This window comes from Schistocerca serialis, chromosome 1, assembly GCF_023864345.2.
Source record: "Schistocerca serialis cubense isolate TAMUIC-IGC-003099 chromosome 1, iqSchSeri2.2, whole genome shotgun sequence".
Taxonomy (NCBI): Eukaryota; Metazoa; Arthropoda; class Insecta; order Orthoptera; family Acrididae; genus Schistocerca; species Schistocerca serialis.
Window position 1 is genome coordinate 524,894,183 of NC_064638.1, and position 17,463 is coordinate 524,911,645.

Here is a 17,463-nt window from a genome sequence, read left to right on the forward strand (position 1 = left end):
ATTATTACTGTTTTGCAAACTTATTGTTAATTATCTATTTGATGACTTTGTATCTTTGCCATTCACTCAACTACGAGGTTCATTTATCGCATAATTGCTCTGTTAGGAAACTTTTGTTGTCAGTGGCACTTATTTAAATATGTAGTGTATCTATCTTGAATTATTTTCTTGTAGTCAGTGACATTTGACCAAGTTTATATTATTATTATTATTATTATTATTATTATGTTAACTTTCATGACACCGATTGCATGTACACATGCTCAAAGGTGAAATAAAACATTTGTATTTACTTACAACGTTTTACAAGACTGTCTTATAAAGCACCACTGCAAATTTCTATTTTTCTTTTTCATTGAGAACAGATTTAGGCATTTGTGAAATACAGTATGTTGAAAAAAATCTACTTTTTGTCACTCAAATATCATGATTATATGGGTTACCAATGGGAGAGCATAACTCATTTTTCTCCAAAGTCTTCAGTCAGTCTCGTAGAGCATTAGAATCATCTCCATGAAACGAGGTACCTCTTTCATGTTCTTTTCCCATATCATAGTGTTAGACGGATATGCATTTGATGTTTTACTGTTATGCATTTATTATTAGTTCTATGAAGAATGTAACAACTCCTTAACCCGACTTCTACATGTATATGCTGATTTTCTGCACAAATTATTATTTACAGGGTCTTGAGTGGTTGGTCTCTCTCTATAACAATAATTTAAATGGAATTCTGGCAGATGAAATGGGTTTAGGCAAAACTATACAAACTATCGCATTAATAACATATCTGATGGAGAAGAAGAAAGTCAATGGTCCCTTTCTTATTATAGTACCATTGTCGTAAGTATTGTTTTATATTTTACAATAATTATTGAGTCAAAAATAGTTAAATGAATGAATGTTATTAGTAGTTCTTGAAATTTTATTGAGGAAGTGGTATAATAATTATGTTATAACAGATAAGAGCAGCCATTACCTCCATTAAACAAGTTACACATGTGAATGAATCAATAATTCGTGAGGGATTGTGTACCAACAGGTGCAACATCATATTGTAAAGACTGTGAGCAGTTTACAGTATTTTGTCACAAAAACAGCTGCATTGTTAATAGATCTACTGATACTGTGGGTGCTAGAGAAATGGGGATTGAGATTTCTTTTCAAACAGCACATGTATCAGTTTTCATGAAGTGCAAAGGAGGACAGTTTTTGTCAGCTCAAGATCTAGAATTCAGGTAAATAATAGCTTCTCAAAATGTGTATCCCTCCCATAAAAAAATGCTAGAAAAGGAGCAATAGGGCAAATTTTATTGCAGTTGTGATGAAAATTGAAGCTCTAACCCTGTTTTGCACCAGTAAAGCTGTTTATGTTACAAAAATTGTTTTTTGTTTTCCAGAGGATATCATAATTATTCTGATATCATGTTTGAAGCTCTAAAAATACTTAAAAATATGATTAAACTTCAGTTGCCTGACAGCCAGGCAATAGACAATGTGCTTTTTCATCACTGTATGCAACTGAATGTGGTAGTACATTACAGTGGAGATTCTGATTAATTTATTACTCCTGAAGCAGACCTCACACCGTAAGAATCCGTGTGGTATGGATTTGCACTAAAGAAATTTTTTGAAGTGTTGTGCTTTTCCAATAATGATATAAACATTTTCATGCAAGTGTACATATCAGAAGCTGAATAGGAATTCTGCAGATGAGATACTGAGATGTCTGCAGAGCACTGTGATGAATGTGTTAACTAGTTTGTATATCATATTTTTAAAACAAAACTTTTTCTGGCTGTTTTACTTTGTTAATAAAAGATTATTCATACTTCTCCAATAGAACACGGCTGTTTCCTGTGTGTGTATACAGGAAATCCTGTCACTGGATTTGCACTGATTGTTACTTGCATGTATTGTCTGTTTATAAATTCCTATGTGCATACTGATTCTTGTTGCTTGTTTATTTGTTAATAATATGATACTGTTTTCAAAACTTTGTGAGTCATGATGTGAACAAGACTGTGGAAAGAAAAGAAGCCTGTTGTGTTCGACAGATCTCAGTTGTGTCAGAAAGAAATGAAATTGGTATGATCTTCACAGAAGCTCTTCTTTGGAACTTAATAAAAATGGCAAGAAGGAATACAGTATTGTCTCAAGACTAGGACAGGCCAATTGGAATCTAAAGGACGGGCCAACTGGAATATAAACCTCAAAAGAGTGGTTGGTCTGTGTCACTGCTGTTCCAAAACTCCATTACTATAGTTTAAATTCATTGTGCTAATATTGTGCTGCTTATATTTCATTGTATAATTCTGTTGTCATGTTCACATTTTTAACTTTTGAACCAAGATTTAGCTTCAAAGTTTGTGAGTTAAAGTAGTCGTACTGGTTGCTTATCTCATCCTTAAAATGTTTGTTACTGACTGCAAATGACTTGCACCTTTAAGTCGGACAGAACATGATAGTTTACCGGCAACTATCTTCTTTTGCAGATTACTATTTTGTCCCCTTGTTGTGAAGGTTTGTGCTACCTACTGGTATTAATGTTGATGATGGTATGACATGAATGGAAATCATGTCATTCATTTTAAAAAGATTCATTTTGTATTTTTTTTAATGGTCAGATAAAAAATAAATGGAGTGAAAATAAAGATCTTAGTCATCAACAAAGTATGAAACAATTACTCTGTAAAAGTACCTCAGATTAGAATTTATGATTTAATTTTATTGCATATCAAGAAGATAGAATAAGTCAACAGGAAAACACATCAGTAACACTCTACAGGAACTTCTCTTGCAGCACATTTGACCCAGGAGCATCCTTTGTAGCACATAGGGCATAATACCTATTCAGCTAACCCTGTCACCACTCTGTTGGTGCCAGAAGTGCTATTGCTGCATTCGATGTGGCTCACCATTGTCGGTTGTGCTATTCCGACCATTACTGTTCTTTCCTTGCCACCGAAATTTGTCCACAGATTGGAAGGTTTCTCTCTTCTTTGACATTGTTATTGTTTTCAGTCCTAGAAGAAGAGTGCAGGAAACTTGGAGAACAATTTTCTCAGCCCTGAGAGGTCAGGAATGACTTTAGTCACAGTATCCTCAACCAAAGAAGTAGGAAAATAAAATTTGTTCTCAGTGTCACACATTCTTCATTAGTAGGCTTTCTACTTCCATGTTTGCTAATATGTGCTTGTAAATATTCAAACTAATGATATGGTTATAATAGAGGGAAACATTCCACGTAGGAAATATATATCTAAAAACAAAGATGATGTGACTTACCAAATGAAAGTGCTGGCAGGTCGACAGACACACAAACAAACACAAACATCACACAAAATTCAAGCTTTCGCAACAAACTGTTGCCTCATCAGGAAAGAGGGAAGGAGAGGGGAAGACGAAAGGAAGTGGGTTTTAAAGGAGAGGGTAAGGAGTCATTCCAATCCCGGGAGCGGAAAGACTTACCTTAGGGGGAAAAAAGGACAGGTATACACTCGCACACACGCACATATCCATCCACACATACAGACACGAGCAGACATATTTGAAGACAAAGAGTTTGGGCAGAGATGTCAGTCGAGGCAGAAGTGTAGAGGCAAAGAAGTTGTTGAAAGACAGGTGAGGTATGAGTGGCGGCAGCTTGAAATTAGCGGAGATTGAGGCCTGGCGGATGACGAGAAGAGAGGATATACTGAAGGGCAAGTTCCCATCTCCGGAGTTCGGATAGGTTGGTGTTGGTGGGAAGTATCCAGATAACCCGGACGGTGTAACACTGTGCCAAGATGTGCTGGCCGTGCACCAAGGCATGTTTAGCCACAGGGTGATCCTCATTACCAACAAACACTGTCTGCCTGTGTCCATTCATGCGAATGGACAGTTTGTTGCTGGTCATTCCCACATAGAATGCGTCACAGTGTAGGCAGGTCAGTTGGTAGATCACGTGGGTGCTTTCACACGTGGCTCTGCCTTTGATCGTGTACACCTTCCGGGTTACAGGACTGGAGTAGGTGGTGGTGGGAGGGTGCATGGGACAGGTTTTACACCGGGGGCGGTTACAAGGGTAGGAGCCAGAGGGTAGGGAAGGTGGTTTGGGGATTTCATAGGGATGAACTAAGAGGTTACGAAGGTTAGGTGGACGGCGGAAAGACACTCTTGGTGGAGTGGGGAGGATTTCATGAAGGGTGGATCTCATTTCTGGGCAGGATTTTAGGAAGTCGTATCCCTGCTGGAGAGCCACATTCAAAATCTGATCCAGTCCCGGAAAGTATCCTGTCACAAGTGGGGCACTTTTGTGGTTCTTCTGTGGGAGGTTCTGGGTTTGAGAGGATGAGGAAGTTGCTCTGGTTATTTGCTTCTGTACCAGGTCGGGAGGGTAGTTGCGGGATGCGAAAGCTGTTGTCAGGTTGTTGGTGTAATGCTTCAGGGATTCCGGACTGGAGCAGATTCGTTTGCCACGAAGACCTAGGCTGTAGGGAAGGGACCGTTTGATGTGGAATGGGTGGCAGCTGTCGTAATGGAGGTACTGTTGCTTGTTGGTGGGTTTGATGTGGACGGACGTGTGAAGCTGGCCATTGGACAGGTGGAGGTCAACATCAAGGAAAGTGGCATGGGATTTGGAGTAGGACCAGGTGAATCTGATGGAACCAAAGGAGTTGAGGTTGGAGAGGAAATTCTGGAGTTCTTCTTCACTGTGAGTCCAGATCATGAAGATGTCATCAATAAATCTGTACCAAACTTTGGGTTGGCAGGCCTGGGTAACCAAGAAGGCTTCCTCTAAGCGACCCATGAATAGGTTGGCGTACGAAGGGGCCATCCTGGTACCCATGGCTGTTCCCTTTAATTGCTGGTATGTCTGGCCTTCAAAAGTGAAGAAGTTGTGGGTCAGGATGAAGCTGGCTAAGGTAATGAGGAAAGAGGTTTTGGGTAGGGTGGCAGGTGATCGGCGTGAAAGGAAGTGCTCCATTGCAGCGAGGCCCTGGACGTGCGGGATATTTGTGTATAAGGAAGTGGCATCAATGGTTACAAGGATGGTTTCTGGGGGTAACGGATTGGGTAAGGATTCCAGGCGTTCGAGAAAGTGGTTGGTGTCTTTGATGAAGGATGGGAGACTGCACGTAATGGGTTGAAGGTGTTGATCTACGTAGGCAGAGATACGTTCTGTGGGGGCTTGGTAACCAGCTACAATGGGACGGCCAGGATGATTGGGTTTGTGAATTTTAGGAAGAAGGTAGAAGGTAGGGGTGCGGGGTGTCGGTGGGGTCAGGAGGTTGATGGAGTCAGGTGAAAGGTTTTGTAGGGGGCCTAAGGTTCTGAGGATTCCCTGAAGCTCCGCCTGGACATCAGGAATGGGATTACCTTGGCAAACTTTGTATGTGGTGTTGTCTGAAAGCTGACGCAGTCCCTCAGCCACATACTCCCGACGATCAAGTACCACGGTCGTGGAACCCTTGTCCGCCGGAAGAATGATGATGGACCGGTCAGCCTTCAGATCACGGATAGCCTGGGCTTCAGCAGTGGTGATGTTGGGAGTAGGATTAAGGTTCATAGCCTTTGTGTTTGTTTGTGTGTCTGTCGACCTGCCAGCACTTTCATTTGGTAAGTCACATCATCTTTGTTTTTAGATATAAATATTCAAACTGTTTCGTAACACGCATTTACAATTTAATCCCACCAATAGGATCAAAAGATGTCTCGTTAAGCTTCTTCTGTTGTATGACCAGGTGCTGACGAAGTCATTAGTAAGACTAATAACTTCATGAATCATTGTATATCAAATTGTGTATCCATGTTGCAATAAAACATAGGAACTTACGCAGAGTGTAACAAAAAGATATGGCCTAAATTTCAGGAAACATTCCTCACAAAAAAAAGGAAGAAAATGTGTTATACGGACAGGGGACTGGAAATGCTTTGGTTCTGTGTTAGAGCTCATTTTACATTTTTTATCATAATCGCATTTATCATGGGAAACACACAGAAACGACATACGCCAGCATTACATAAAATGTTTTCCTGTGTTAAATGTTCAAAAATTATCTTGTGGGGGACATTTAAGCCCACTGCCTACAATTGGGGGAGGCCAAGGAGGATGAGGACACCTCAATTGGAGGAGGAACATCTTCATTCATTTGATGGCAACCCTAGTGTCAATGTAAGACAAATAGTTGCATCAGGTAATGTAGGCCACATGACTGGAGAGGGCTACTTGAGAACCTGCGATGTCTGTACCATGTCCAGCATGTGCAGGCACTATCAGCGACTTATTTTCCTGCCCGGGTATGGGTACACTTCAGTGAATGGTTTGTTCAACAATGTGTCAACCCTCATTTTAGTGTGCTATTCATGGTTTCAAAGTGATCAGATTTTAAGTTTTCACAATCTGCATGGACTTTACAGGATCCTCACAAAATTATGCAATCATGTCATCAACAAAAATTTTCTGTCAATTTCTGGGCCAGCATTGTTGATGACTTTGTTGGAGCCTCATGTTCTTCCATCCAAGCTCTACGAACAAACTTGCTATTCTTTGTTTGAGAATACTGTACCTGTTCTGTTAGAACATGTGTCTTTATGAGTGTGGCATAACATGTACTTCACACACAATGGAGCTGCTCCTCATTTCAGTATTATTGTTCATAGCCTTTTAAATAACAGATTCTGCAACAGACTGATCGGTAGAGATGGACCAATTCCTTGATCTCCATATCTCCAAATCTAAACCCACTCAGCACTACAGGCTTTCAGTACAATAGTGGATTGATTCACATAACCTTATTAACAAAGGGCATTTTGAACACATCATTTAGGAAAATGTTTCAGACCATGCTGATGTGTTAGGGTGTACACGCTCCAAGATGAATGGGAAATCCAGGAAAAGTGTGTGAATGTCTTCATCTGAATAAGCTCATTAATTTTTTAGAATTCAGGGAATTTTTCATTGTTTTAGTTTTCAGTTAAGATTTTGTAATTTTGTCTGGTAAGAACTTATCCTTTAACAAAGAATTTTACTTGATCCTGCTACTGCAGAATAATACTGTAGCAATAAAGGATAAATGATATAACAACACCAAAATAAAACTTCCATTGCAGAGAAAATGCGCCATTTACAACAACAAAACATGGTGCCACAAACAAAATGTGTCAAAAGTTTTAGGACAAATACTATGCAGACAGCTTTCGATGAATGTGATGTCACAACTGTTTACATTTCTAACAGGTCTCAGAAAAATGTTGTGAATGATGGTTTGAGATGCTATATTTTCAAAGTAAATACCCTTTTTTGCAAGATGAGTTAAGTTACACATGAGAATGTGCCATGAATTTCTTAAATCATGGAGCATATGACTCTCCTTCGAAACTTTTAACATTTTGAGGACCAGCCACTTAGAAAAATTTCAGTTCCAGAAGACCAGTAATTTATGCCATTATTTAAAATTTTACTGGCATATTTGTGTTTGATACAGGGTGGAGCTTAGAGAGAGCTTTTGACATTGTTGACTGGAATACTCTCTTTGAAATCTGAAGGTAGCAGGGGCAAAATACAGGGAAGTGAAAGGCTATTTACAACTTGTTCAGGAACCAGATCTCAGTCATAAGAGTATTGATTGAGAAGGGTTCTGGCTTATCCCCAATGTTATTCAATCTGTACATTGAGCAAACAGTGAAAGATATCAAAGAAAAATTTGGAGAAGGAATTAGAGTTCAGGGAAAATATATAAAAATTTTGAGGTTTCTGATGACATTGTAATTCTGTCAGAGACAGCAAAGGACTTAGAAGAGCAGGTGAATGGTATTGACAGCGTTTTGAAAGGTGGATATAAGATGAACATCAACAAAAGCAAAACCAGGGTACTGGAATGTAGTCAGATTGAATCATGTGAAGCTGGGGGGGATTAAATCAGCAAATGAGATACTTGAAGTGGTAGATGAGTTTTCCTATTTTGGCAGTAAAATAACAGATTATGCCCAAAGTAGAGAGGGTATAAAATGTAGACTGGCAATGGCAGAAAAGCATTTCTGAAGAATAGAAATTTGTTACTATCAAGTATAGATATGAGTGCTGGGAAGTCTTTTCTAAAAGTATTGGTATGAAGTGTAGCCATGTATGATAGTGAAATATGGATGATAAACAGTTTAGACAAGAAGAGAATAGGTAAGCTTTCGTAATGTGGTGCTGCAGAAGAAAGCTGAAGATTAGATGGGAAGATCACCTGTCTAATGAGTGGAATTGAGGAGAAAAGAAATTTGTTGCATAACCTGACTAGAAGAAGGGATTGGTTGACTGGACATTACAGCAAGGTATTACCAACTTAGTATTGGTTGGAAGTCTGGGGGTAAAAATTGTAGAGGGAGACGAAGGGATGAATTCAATAAGTGGATTCAGAAGGATGTAAGTTGCAGTAGTTATTCAGAGACGAAGAGACTTGCACAGGATACAGAAGCATGGAGAACTGCATCAAACATGTCTTCGTACTGAAGACCACAACAACAAAGGGTGGGGCAAATAAAAGTGGGCTGAATGACTGGATATGATTGGATGTATATGTATGCATGTAACCACGCCCCGTGATGCTGACACCACATGTTCGCCCACCGTGTGATCCACACTGGTTCAGAGTTGGTATGGGCTGTGTCAGTGTGAGTAGAGCAGTGCAAAGGGGACGATGGTACTCACAATGGAGCAGCAGGTGTTATTGTGAAAGTTACATGACAACAAATTTTCGTGGACATGGTGTGGACAGTTGTTTGCTGAGAAGTTTAATAGTACCTTTGTGCCAGCAAAGACTGCCATACAAAGTTTATTCCGAAAATGGCATCTGACAGGACTGTTTTGAACAAATCAAAAAAGATTCCGAAACATGCCCACGAACCAGAAAATACTGCTGCAGTTCACGAGAAAATGCTTGATAGTCCTACCAAGTCAACCTGACATCTGTCGCAAGAGACCGACATATCCCATCGATGATGTGAGCAAATACTCCACCTGGAGCTGCACATGCATCCCTACTGAGAGTCATGCATTAAAACCAGCAGATGCTCCTGAGTGCCTCCCGTTTTATGAGTGGCTGTTCACTGAGATAATAATGAACAGCTTGGACATGGATCTGTCCTTTCTGCCTGATGAAAGTTTCAGTTGACTGGTTATGTCAACTCACAAGATCACAGGTTGTGGGCAGCAGAGAATCCACATTACTTCCATGAAACACCTTTGCATAATCAGAAGGTTGAGGTTTTTTGTGCAGTGTCTGCACATCACATTGTTGGTTCCATATTCTCTTACAGCCAGGCGAGCCCCTGTGCGAGCCCTAATCTCTCTTATCTTATCTTTGTGGTCTTTCCGCGAAATATAAGTAAAATTGTACTGCAGTCAGCCTCAAATGCTGGTTCTCTAAATTTCCTCAGTAGCGATTCACGAAAAGAAAGCCTCCTTTCCTCTAGAGACTCCCACCCGAGTTCCTGAAGCATTTCCGTAACACTAGCATGATGATCAAACCTACCAGTAACAAATCTAGCAGCTCGCCTCTTAATTGCTGCTATGTCTTCCCTCAATCCGACCTGATAGGGATCCCAAACGCTCGAGCAGTACTTAAGAATAGGTCGTATTAGTGTTTTATAAGTGGTCTCCTTTACAGATGAACCACATCTTCCCAAAATTCTACCAATGAACTGAAGACGACTATCTGCCTTCCCCACAAGTGCCATTACATGCTTGTCCCACTTCATATCTCTCTGCAATGTTACGCCCAAATATTTAATCTACGTGACTGTGTCAAGCGCTACACTACTAATGGAGTATTCAAACATTACGGGATTCTTTTTCCTATTCATCTGCATTATTTTTACATTTATCTATATTTAGAGTTAGCTGCCATTCTTTACACCAATCACAAATCCTGTCCAAGTCATCTTGTATCCTCCTACAGTCACTCAACGACGACATGTTCCTGTACACCACAGCATCGTCAGCAAACAGCCGCACATTGCTATCCACCCTATCCAACAGATCATTTATGTTGATAGAAAACAACAGCGGACCTACCACACTTCCCTGGGGCACTCCAGATGATACCCTCACCTCTGATGAACACTCACCATCAAGGACAACGTACTGGGTTCTATTACTTAAGAAGTCTTTGAGCCACTCACATATTTGGGAACCAATCCCATATGCTCGTAGCTTAGTTAGGAGTCTGCAGTGGGGCACCGAGTCAAATGCTTTCTGTAAGTCAAGGAATATGGCATCCGTCTGATACCCTTCATCCATGGTTCGCAAGATATCATGTGAAAAAAGGGCGAGTTGCATTTTGCAGGAGCGATGCTTTCTAAAGCCATGCTGATGCATGTCTCAAGGAAATTCATTATATTTTAACTGAAAATATGTTCGAGAATACTGCAACAAACCGATGTTAAGGATATTGGTCTGTAATTTTGAGGATCCGTCCTTCTACCCTTCTTATATACAGGCGTCACCTGCGCTTTTTTCCAGTCGCTCGGGACTTTACATTGGGCAAGAGATTCGCGATAAATGCAAGCTAAGTAAGGAGCCAATGCAGTAGCGTACTCTCTGTAAAACCGAATTGGAATCCCATGAGGACCTGGCGATTTATTTATTTTCAACCCATTCAGCTGCTTCACAACCCCAATGATGTCTATCATTATGTCCTACATACGGGAATCTGTACGAGACTCAAACAGGGTATGTTTGTACGATTCTCCTGCGTGAAAGATTTCTCAAATGCTAAATTTAAAATTTCAGCTTTTGTTTTGCTGTCTTCCGTTGCCAGGCCAGACTGATCAGTGAGTGACTGGATGGAAGCCTTCGACCCGCTTACCAATTTTATGTAAGACCAGACTTTCCTTGGATTTTCAGCAAGATCTTTTGCTAAGGTATGACGGTGGTAGTGGTTGAATGCTTCGCGCATCGCTCTTTTTACAGCAGCACGAATCTCTACTAACTTTTGCCTGTCCTAATTCTCCTGATCTTTCTTGTACCGCGAGTGCAACTGTCTTTGCTTCCTGAGCATTCTCTGAATTGCGCTATTAAACCACGGTGGGTCTTTTCCGCCCGTAACTCACTTTTTTGGCACATACTTGTCCAATGCGTGATTTACAATGTGTTTAAAATTTGCCCATAATTCTTCCATGTCCATTGTACCAGAAGTAAATGAAATCGATTCATTTACTAAGTGGGATGCTAACAACTGCTTATCTGCTCTTTCTAGTAAGAATTCTCTCCTACCCTTCTTGACCGACTTTATAACTTCCGTAACCAAAGTCGTAATGACAACATCATGATCAATAATCCCTGTTTCAACACTGACACTGTCGATGATGTCTGGTCTGTTCGTGGCTACCAGATCTAAAATATTTCCATTGCGCATTGGCTGTCGATTTAGCTGCTCAATACAGTTTTTGGATAATGTGTTCAAAAGTAATTCACACGACAGCTTGTCTGTACCACCTGTAATGAATCCATAGACATCCCATTCTATACTAGGTAGGTTGAAGTTGCCTCCGACTAATATAGCATGATCCGGGCACTTCTGCGATACAGAGTGTAGACTCCCTTTGAATGATTCTAGAACTGTCACGTTGGAACCTGGTGGCCGGTAATAACACCCAACAATTAACTTTATTTCTCCTAGCCCTTTTAAACGTGTCCAGATAACTTCACAATCACACTCTACCTCGACCTCAGTAGACACAATATTTTTGTCAACTGCAATGAAGATACCACCTCCTACGATGTGTCATCTGTCTTTAAAATATACGTTCCAACCCTCATTAAAAATTTCAGAACTTTCTATCTCAGGGTTCAGCCAGGTCTCAGTCCCCAGAATAATTTGCATGCCACAGGCTTCCTGGAGGGCAGTAAATTCAGGAACTTTATTCCGAACACACTGAAAATTTACTGCTAATATCTTGATAGTTGAAGCGTCTTTACACTGAGCACGTCCTGATTTCCCTGCCTGCACGTCGACTGGTGTGTGTTCATCAGGACACCTCGCTCTACTGCCTAGCCTAAAAAACCACCATGTGCACGCCACAAGTACTCTGCTACCCAAGTAGCCGCTTCCTTTGTGTAGTGCACCCCTGACCTATCTAGGGGCGTCCTACAATTCCCCACCCAATAGCGCAAGTCTAGAAATCTGTAGCCAAGACCGTCACAGAGTCGACGAAGCCTCTGGTTGAGACCCTCCACTCGGCTCCAAACCAAAGGACCCCGATCCACTCTGGGAATGATGCTGCAAATAGAGAGCTCTGCTTGCACCCCGCGTGTGAGGCCAGCGGTCTTCACCAAATCCACCAGCCGCCTGTATGAACTGAGGATTGCCTCAGAACCCAAGCGACAGGCATCATTGGTGCTGACGTGAGCAACTACTTGCAGACGACTGCACCCTGTACGCTTGATAGCCGCAGGCAAGGCCGCCTCCACGTCTTGGATGAGGCCCCCCGGCAGTCAAACAGAGTGCACGTTGGAATTCTTTCCAGCCCTGTATGCTATTTCCTTAAGAGGCTCCATCACTTGCCTAATGTTGGAGCTCCCAATCATATATATGTATGATAAACTCTAACACGTAATTACCCCTTGCTCAAATTATGATTTCATCTTGCTCAAATTATCATTTCATCCTCTATGAATTCTTCTGTTGAATAGTAGCATTTCTCTCACAGAATCTGCTATTGCCTCATTTTTAAAATTTTTCGTTTATATTAAATCTGTTTGTGCCCATTAACTTGTATATTGTCGTCCCCATATACTGCAGAGTCTGTGCATATAATTTCAACTGGTGTGTGGGTAGTATAAAATTATTTTTATTGATTGTGTTATATGTATGTATATGTAAGAAGTAAACGAAAAGCATGGTAATTGGAGGAAAGGGGAGAAAATGCCGTATGAAAATAGGGGGAGAGGAAATAGAGCAAGTGAATAACTTCAATTACTTGGGAAGTGTAATAATGGATGGTATGTATTGCTCAACAGAAATTAGGAAAAGAATTGCAATGTCGAAAGAAGGATTCAAGAGGAAACAGAAATTACTTTGTAGTCCACTGAACAAAGATCTGACGAAAAGACTTGCCAAATGTTACATCTGGAGCATTGCACTATATGGTGCGGAGACCTGGACATTGAGGAAGGAAGATGAAAGAAGATTGGAGGCATTAGAGTTGTGGATATGGAGGAGAATGGAAAAAATGAAATGGGAAGACCGAGTTAGGAATGAGGAAGTATTAAGAAGAGTTGGAGAAGAAAGAAACATGCTGAAAGTTATCAGAAAGAGAAAAGTGAACTGGATTGGACATTGTTTGAGGAGGGACTGTTTATTGAAGGAAGGAATGGTGGAGGGAAAAGGGGGAAGAGGAAAAAGAAGATATCAAATGCTGGACAATATAAAAGGAGACAAATATTCAGAAATGAAAAGACTGGCTATGGACAAACAAAAGTGGAAGAGGCTTAACCCATGACAAAGACCTGCCATAAGACAGAATACCATACCATACTACTGCTACTACTACTACTACTATATGTATGGTTAAAGTGATTCTCCTCAAATAATTTTTGTCTGATGTATAGGAAAATTATAATTTCATAAATGTGTACGGAAGGAACAGTTAGGATTTGTAGTTTCCGAAATAATCTGCGACAAGACTGTTTGCTGTGCAGTACACATGTATTTGACAATTTTCTTTTCCAGTTTCAATATTTGAGATACACTACTTAAACTTCCCAAGAAAATTGTCCCATATCTGATGACAGATTCAAAATAACTATGTGAGCAATTTTTTTGTGTACTCAAAGTCAGTGGAATTTGCTAGTATTTGATAGGAATTCAGTATGTGTATTCCAGCTTAAGTTCCACAAATTTTAAATGTTTTGTTTTGAAATGTACCACATGGGTTTTTGCAATGTTCAGTTTCAAGCCATTTAACTGGAACCAGTTTTCTGAGGTATCCAGTGTGCATTGAAGGAGCTCAGAATTTTTTCTGCATCATCATCTTCAATTAAAACAGAACAATTGTCTACAAACAGAACTGATGGGGAACTTATATTTATTGGTAAGTCATTTACACAGAACAGGAACAGGATTGAGGCACACTGTGTGATACTATACTCCATTTAGAATAATAATTCACTGCATATGTGGTGATACTTACCCTTTGTTTTCTGTTGTTTGAGTATGATGTAGCCAATTTAGATTATTGTCCTTAATCCCTTATTTGTCTAATTTGTAGATATGCAAGTCATGGTTTATGGAGTCAGACGCTTTTGTGAGATCACAGAAGATACCTGCAACTTTACTCCTTTGATCCAATGATTTGCCTACCTTTTCAGTAAAGTTATTCACTCCATCCAGAGTGTTTTTTGCCTGGTTGATATCCAAATGGGTTACTTATATAATTTTGTACAAAAAAGTTTTTGATCTGGTTTGCAGCTACTTTCTCTTACACTTTTGGCAGTACTGTCTTCCCTCGACCCTTTCATGAACGAAGGTCTGACTTGGGCATACTTCAAAAGTCTGGAAAGCGTTCCTGTTCAAAAAACCGTTTGAATTATTTAGTTAGGGGAGGTGCTATTGTACCACACATGGTTTTAATCACTTTAGTGGGTATCCCATCCCACCCAGCAGAGTTTTTATTTTTAAATAATAATATAACATTTTTCCACATCCTTTATTGTGATTTTTTTAAATCCGTAAGATACTCAGCTTCTTGGTGGATTCCAAAGGGATCTACTTTACTCTGATACTCTGCTACATCATCATCTGTCTTTTCCACAGTTATGAAGAATTCATTTAAACACTCTGATATGTGAGCTGCTTGTACAATAAAGTTATATCTACTTTAATCTTAGATAGTTCATTGCTACTAACTCTAACACCTAACTCTGATTTGGCAACAGACCACACTGCTTTTGTTTTACTTTTATGTTGTACAATGAACTTGTTTGCCATTTGTTTGGCTGCCTTCACAACTTTTTTAAATACAGCTTTATAATGACGAACATACTCAGTAAAACATTCGTTTTTATTATATTTCAGTTCGTTGTGGGGTTTCCTCTTCCTGGCACCAGAAATTTTTATACTCTGGGTTATCCATTTGTTTGTTAGTAATTTTTTTGCATGAGTCTGAACCCCAAAAGCATATGTTGTTTTCTGGGTGCTACAGTAATCACCTTGAAAGGCCATATTTTCAGGAAGACTATAATTTTTCTGATAAACATTATTGTTATAAGGTCAAGTTTAACACATATATTTCAGAACGACACAACACATATAAGTCACAGAGTAAGTTGACAAGCAAGACATGTGTACACGTTAGCATTCGAATGAGCACTGAGTCCCAGTCTAGCGGCCGCTGCTCGGCTGGCCGCTTAGGTGGCGCAGTTGCTGCATGGCTGGCAGACAGCGCCGCACGTAGAGGACGCGCGTATTTGCACGGCGGCGCTTTGAATGATCGGAGAGTCACAACACTTTTCCCCCCTTTGAAATTGTTGCACTGGTCCTGATGGAGGTGTCCTGGAGATGGCTAACGTCCATAGGCGTTGTTTGACTCGCCGTAAAGTCTCGAGGAGGAGGCTTCCTGTACGGACGGAAGTGTCCCCGATGATAACGGGTCGAGATGACAGGAGACGTAGGGGTCGAATCTGCTGGGGCCCCATGCACCAATCTGCCCGTTGCGGCAAGTCCAGTTGATATGACAGGAGACATGGGCGATGTGTCAGCGACCGTTGGAGGAGGAGGCGAGTAGATTTGCTCTGACAGAGGATGGTCATCCGGTTCCTGCATGGGCATGTCTCCTGGTGGCGTCCGTTCTTGTGCTGGCATCGCGATGACGATGAGAGGGCTGCATTGTGAATATTGAGAGATTCCAAGAGCCCGAGCGTCAGGTAGAGCCGAAGGTGGTGTAGCGGCATTCGGAACAGGCGTTGCCGGCACACGAGGCCTTAGCTGGTCCGAATGACACACTGCAACACCCGTGTCCACCTGGATTTCATACAGGCGTCTGCCACGGTGTCGTAAGATGCGGCCCGGGCTCCATTTTGGCCGCCTGCCATATCCCCGTACCCAGACGAGGTCGTCGGCGGTGAACCGGCCAAGTGAAGGCACCCGCGGTCATGAGGTGGAAGGCCGCAGAAGATGAAGTAGCGTGCGGGGCTGTCGGCCATGTAAGAGCTCATCCGGGGTGTGGTCGCCCATGGGGGTGAAACGGTAAGACGCCAGAAACTGGAGAAGCGCATCATCAGCAGCAGAAGAAGTCAGAAGTTTCCGCATCTGAGCCTTAAATGTGCGGACCATTCGTTCAGCCTCATCGTTTGATTGTGGATGGAACGGCGGGGCCGTGACATGCATAATGCCGTGAAGAGCACAAAAATCCGCAAATTCGGAAGAGGCAAATTGCAGACCATTATCAGTAACAAGAGTAGAGGGGAGGCCATCCAAAGAAAAAATGCGGGCGAGAGCACTGGTGGTTGCCGCGGTGGTAGGCGATGTGCAACGGACAATGAAAGGAAAGTTAGAGTAGGCATCAATTACAAGGAGCCAATAAGTACCTAAAAAGGGTCCCGCAAAGTCAGCATCAATGCGCTCCCAGGGCTTCTCAGGTGAAGGCCATGGTGACAAAGATGACTTCAGGGCAGCGGCCTGTGACGCACAAGGGCCACAGGCAGCGACCATGTGTGCTATTTCAGAGTCGATGCCAGGCCAGTACACATGACGGCGCGCCAGAGATTTTGTGCGAGACACACCCCGGTGCCCTTGGTGAAGGAGGCGCAAGACCGAAGCACGCAAAGACGCAGGTACCACAACACGCGGCGAAGCATTGTCAGTGGAAAGGAGGATAACACCATCCCTAGCTGTGAGGCGGTAGTGCAAAGCGTCGTAGTTCTGCAACTGATCAGAAGTCTTAGTGGACGGGCGATCTGACCAACCCTTCTGAATACTGTGTAAAACCCAGGAGAGGGTAGGGTCAGAACCCGTAGCAGCCGCCAGCCTGTCCCCAGTGATGGGGAACCCGTCCACATCCCGCTGCTCGGCAACATCCAGGTAGAAACACAAAAGTTCGTCCCTATCGAATGCCAGATCAGGACCCATGGGAAGGCGAGACAGAGCATCAGCATTTGCATGTTGAGCCGTTGACTGGAAATTAATCTCATAATTGAAACGAGACAAGTAAAGAGCCCAATGCTGGAGGCAGTGTGCAGCCTTGTCGGGAAGTGACGTTGATGGATGAAACAAGGAAATAAGTGGTTTGTGATCCGTAACAAGATGAAATTTTGAGCCATAGAGAAAGACACCAAACTTATGAAGAGCATAAATAATGGCCAAAGCTTCTTTTTCAATTTGAGAATACTTTTGTTGGGCATCCGTGAGCGTTTTGGAGGCATAAGCAATGGGTTGTTCCGAACTGTCAGAAAAACGGTGCGCAAGGACTGCACCGACCCCTTATTGAGAGGCG

General features: G+C 41.7%; 1 protein-coding gene across 2 annotated transcripts in view; it reads left to right on the plus strand.

Moving 5' to 3' along the window:
* LOC126474648 (ATP-dependent helicase brm-like) overlaps positions 1–17,463 on the plus strand; it is a 233,501-nt gene that overhangs the window by 137,516 nt on the left and 78,522 nt on the right. For both annotated transcript variants that reach the window (XM_050102137.1, XM_050102129.1), the window contains exon 14: positions 686–843. In XM_050102137.1, coding sequence (XP_049958094.1) covers positions 686–843 — 158 coding nt within the window. The remainder of the gene's footprint in view (positions 1–685; positions 844–17,463) is intronic.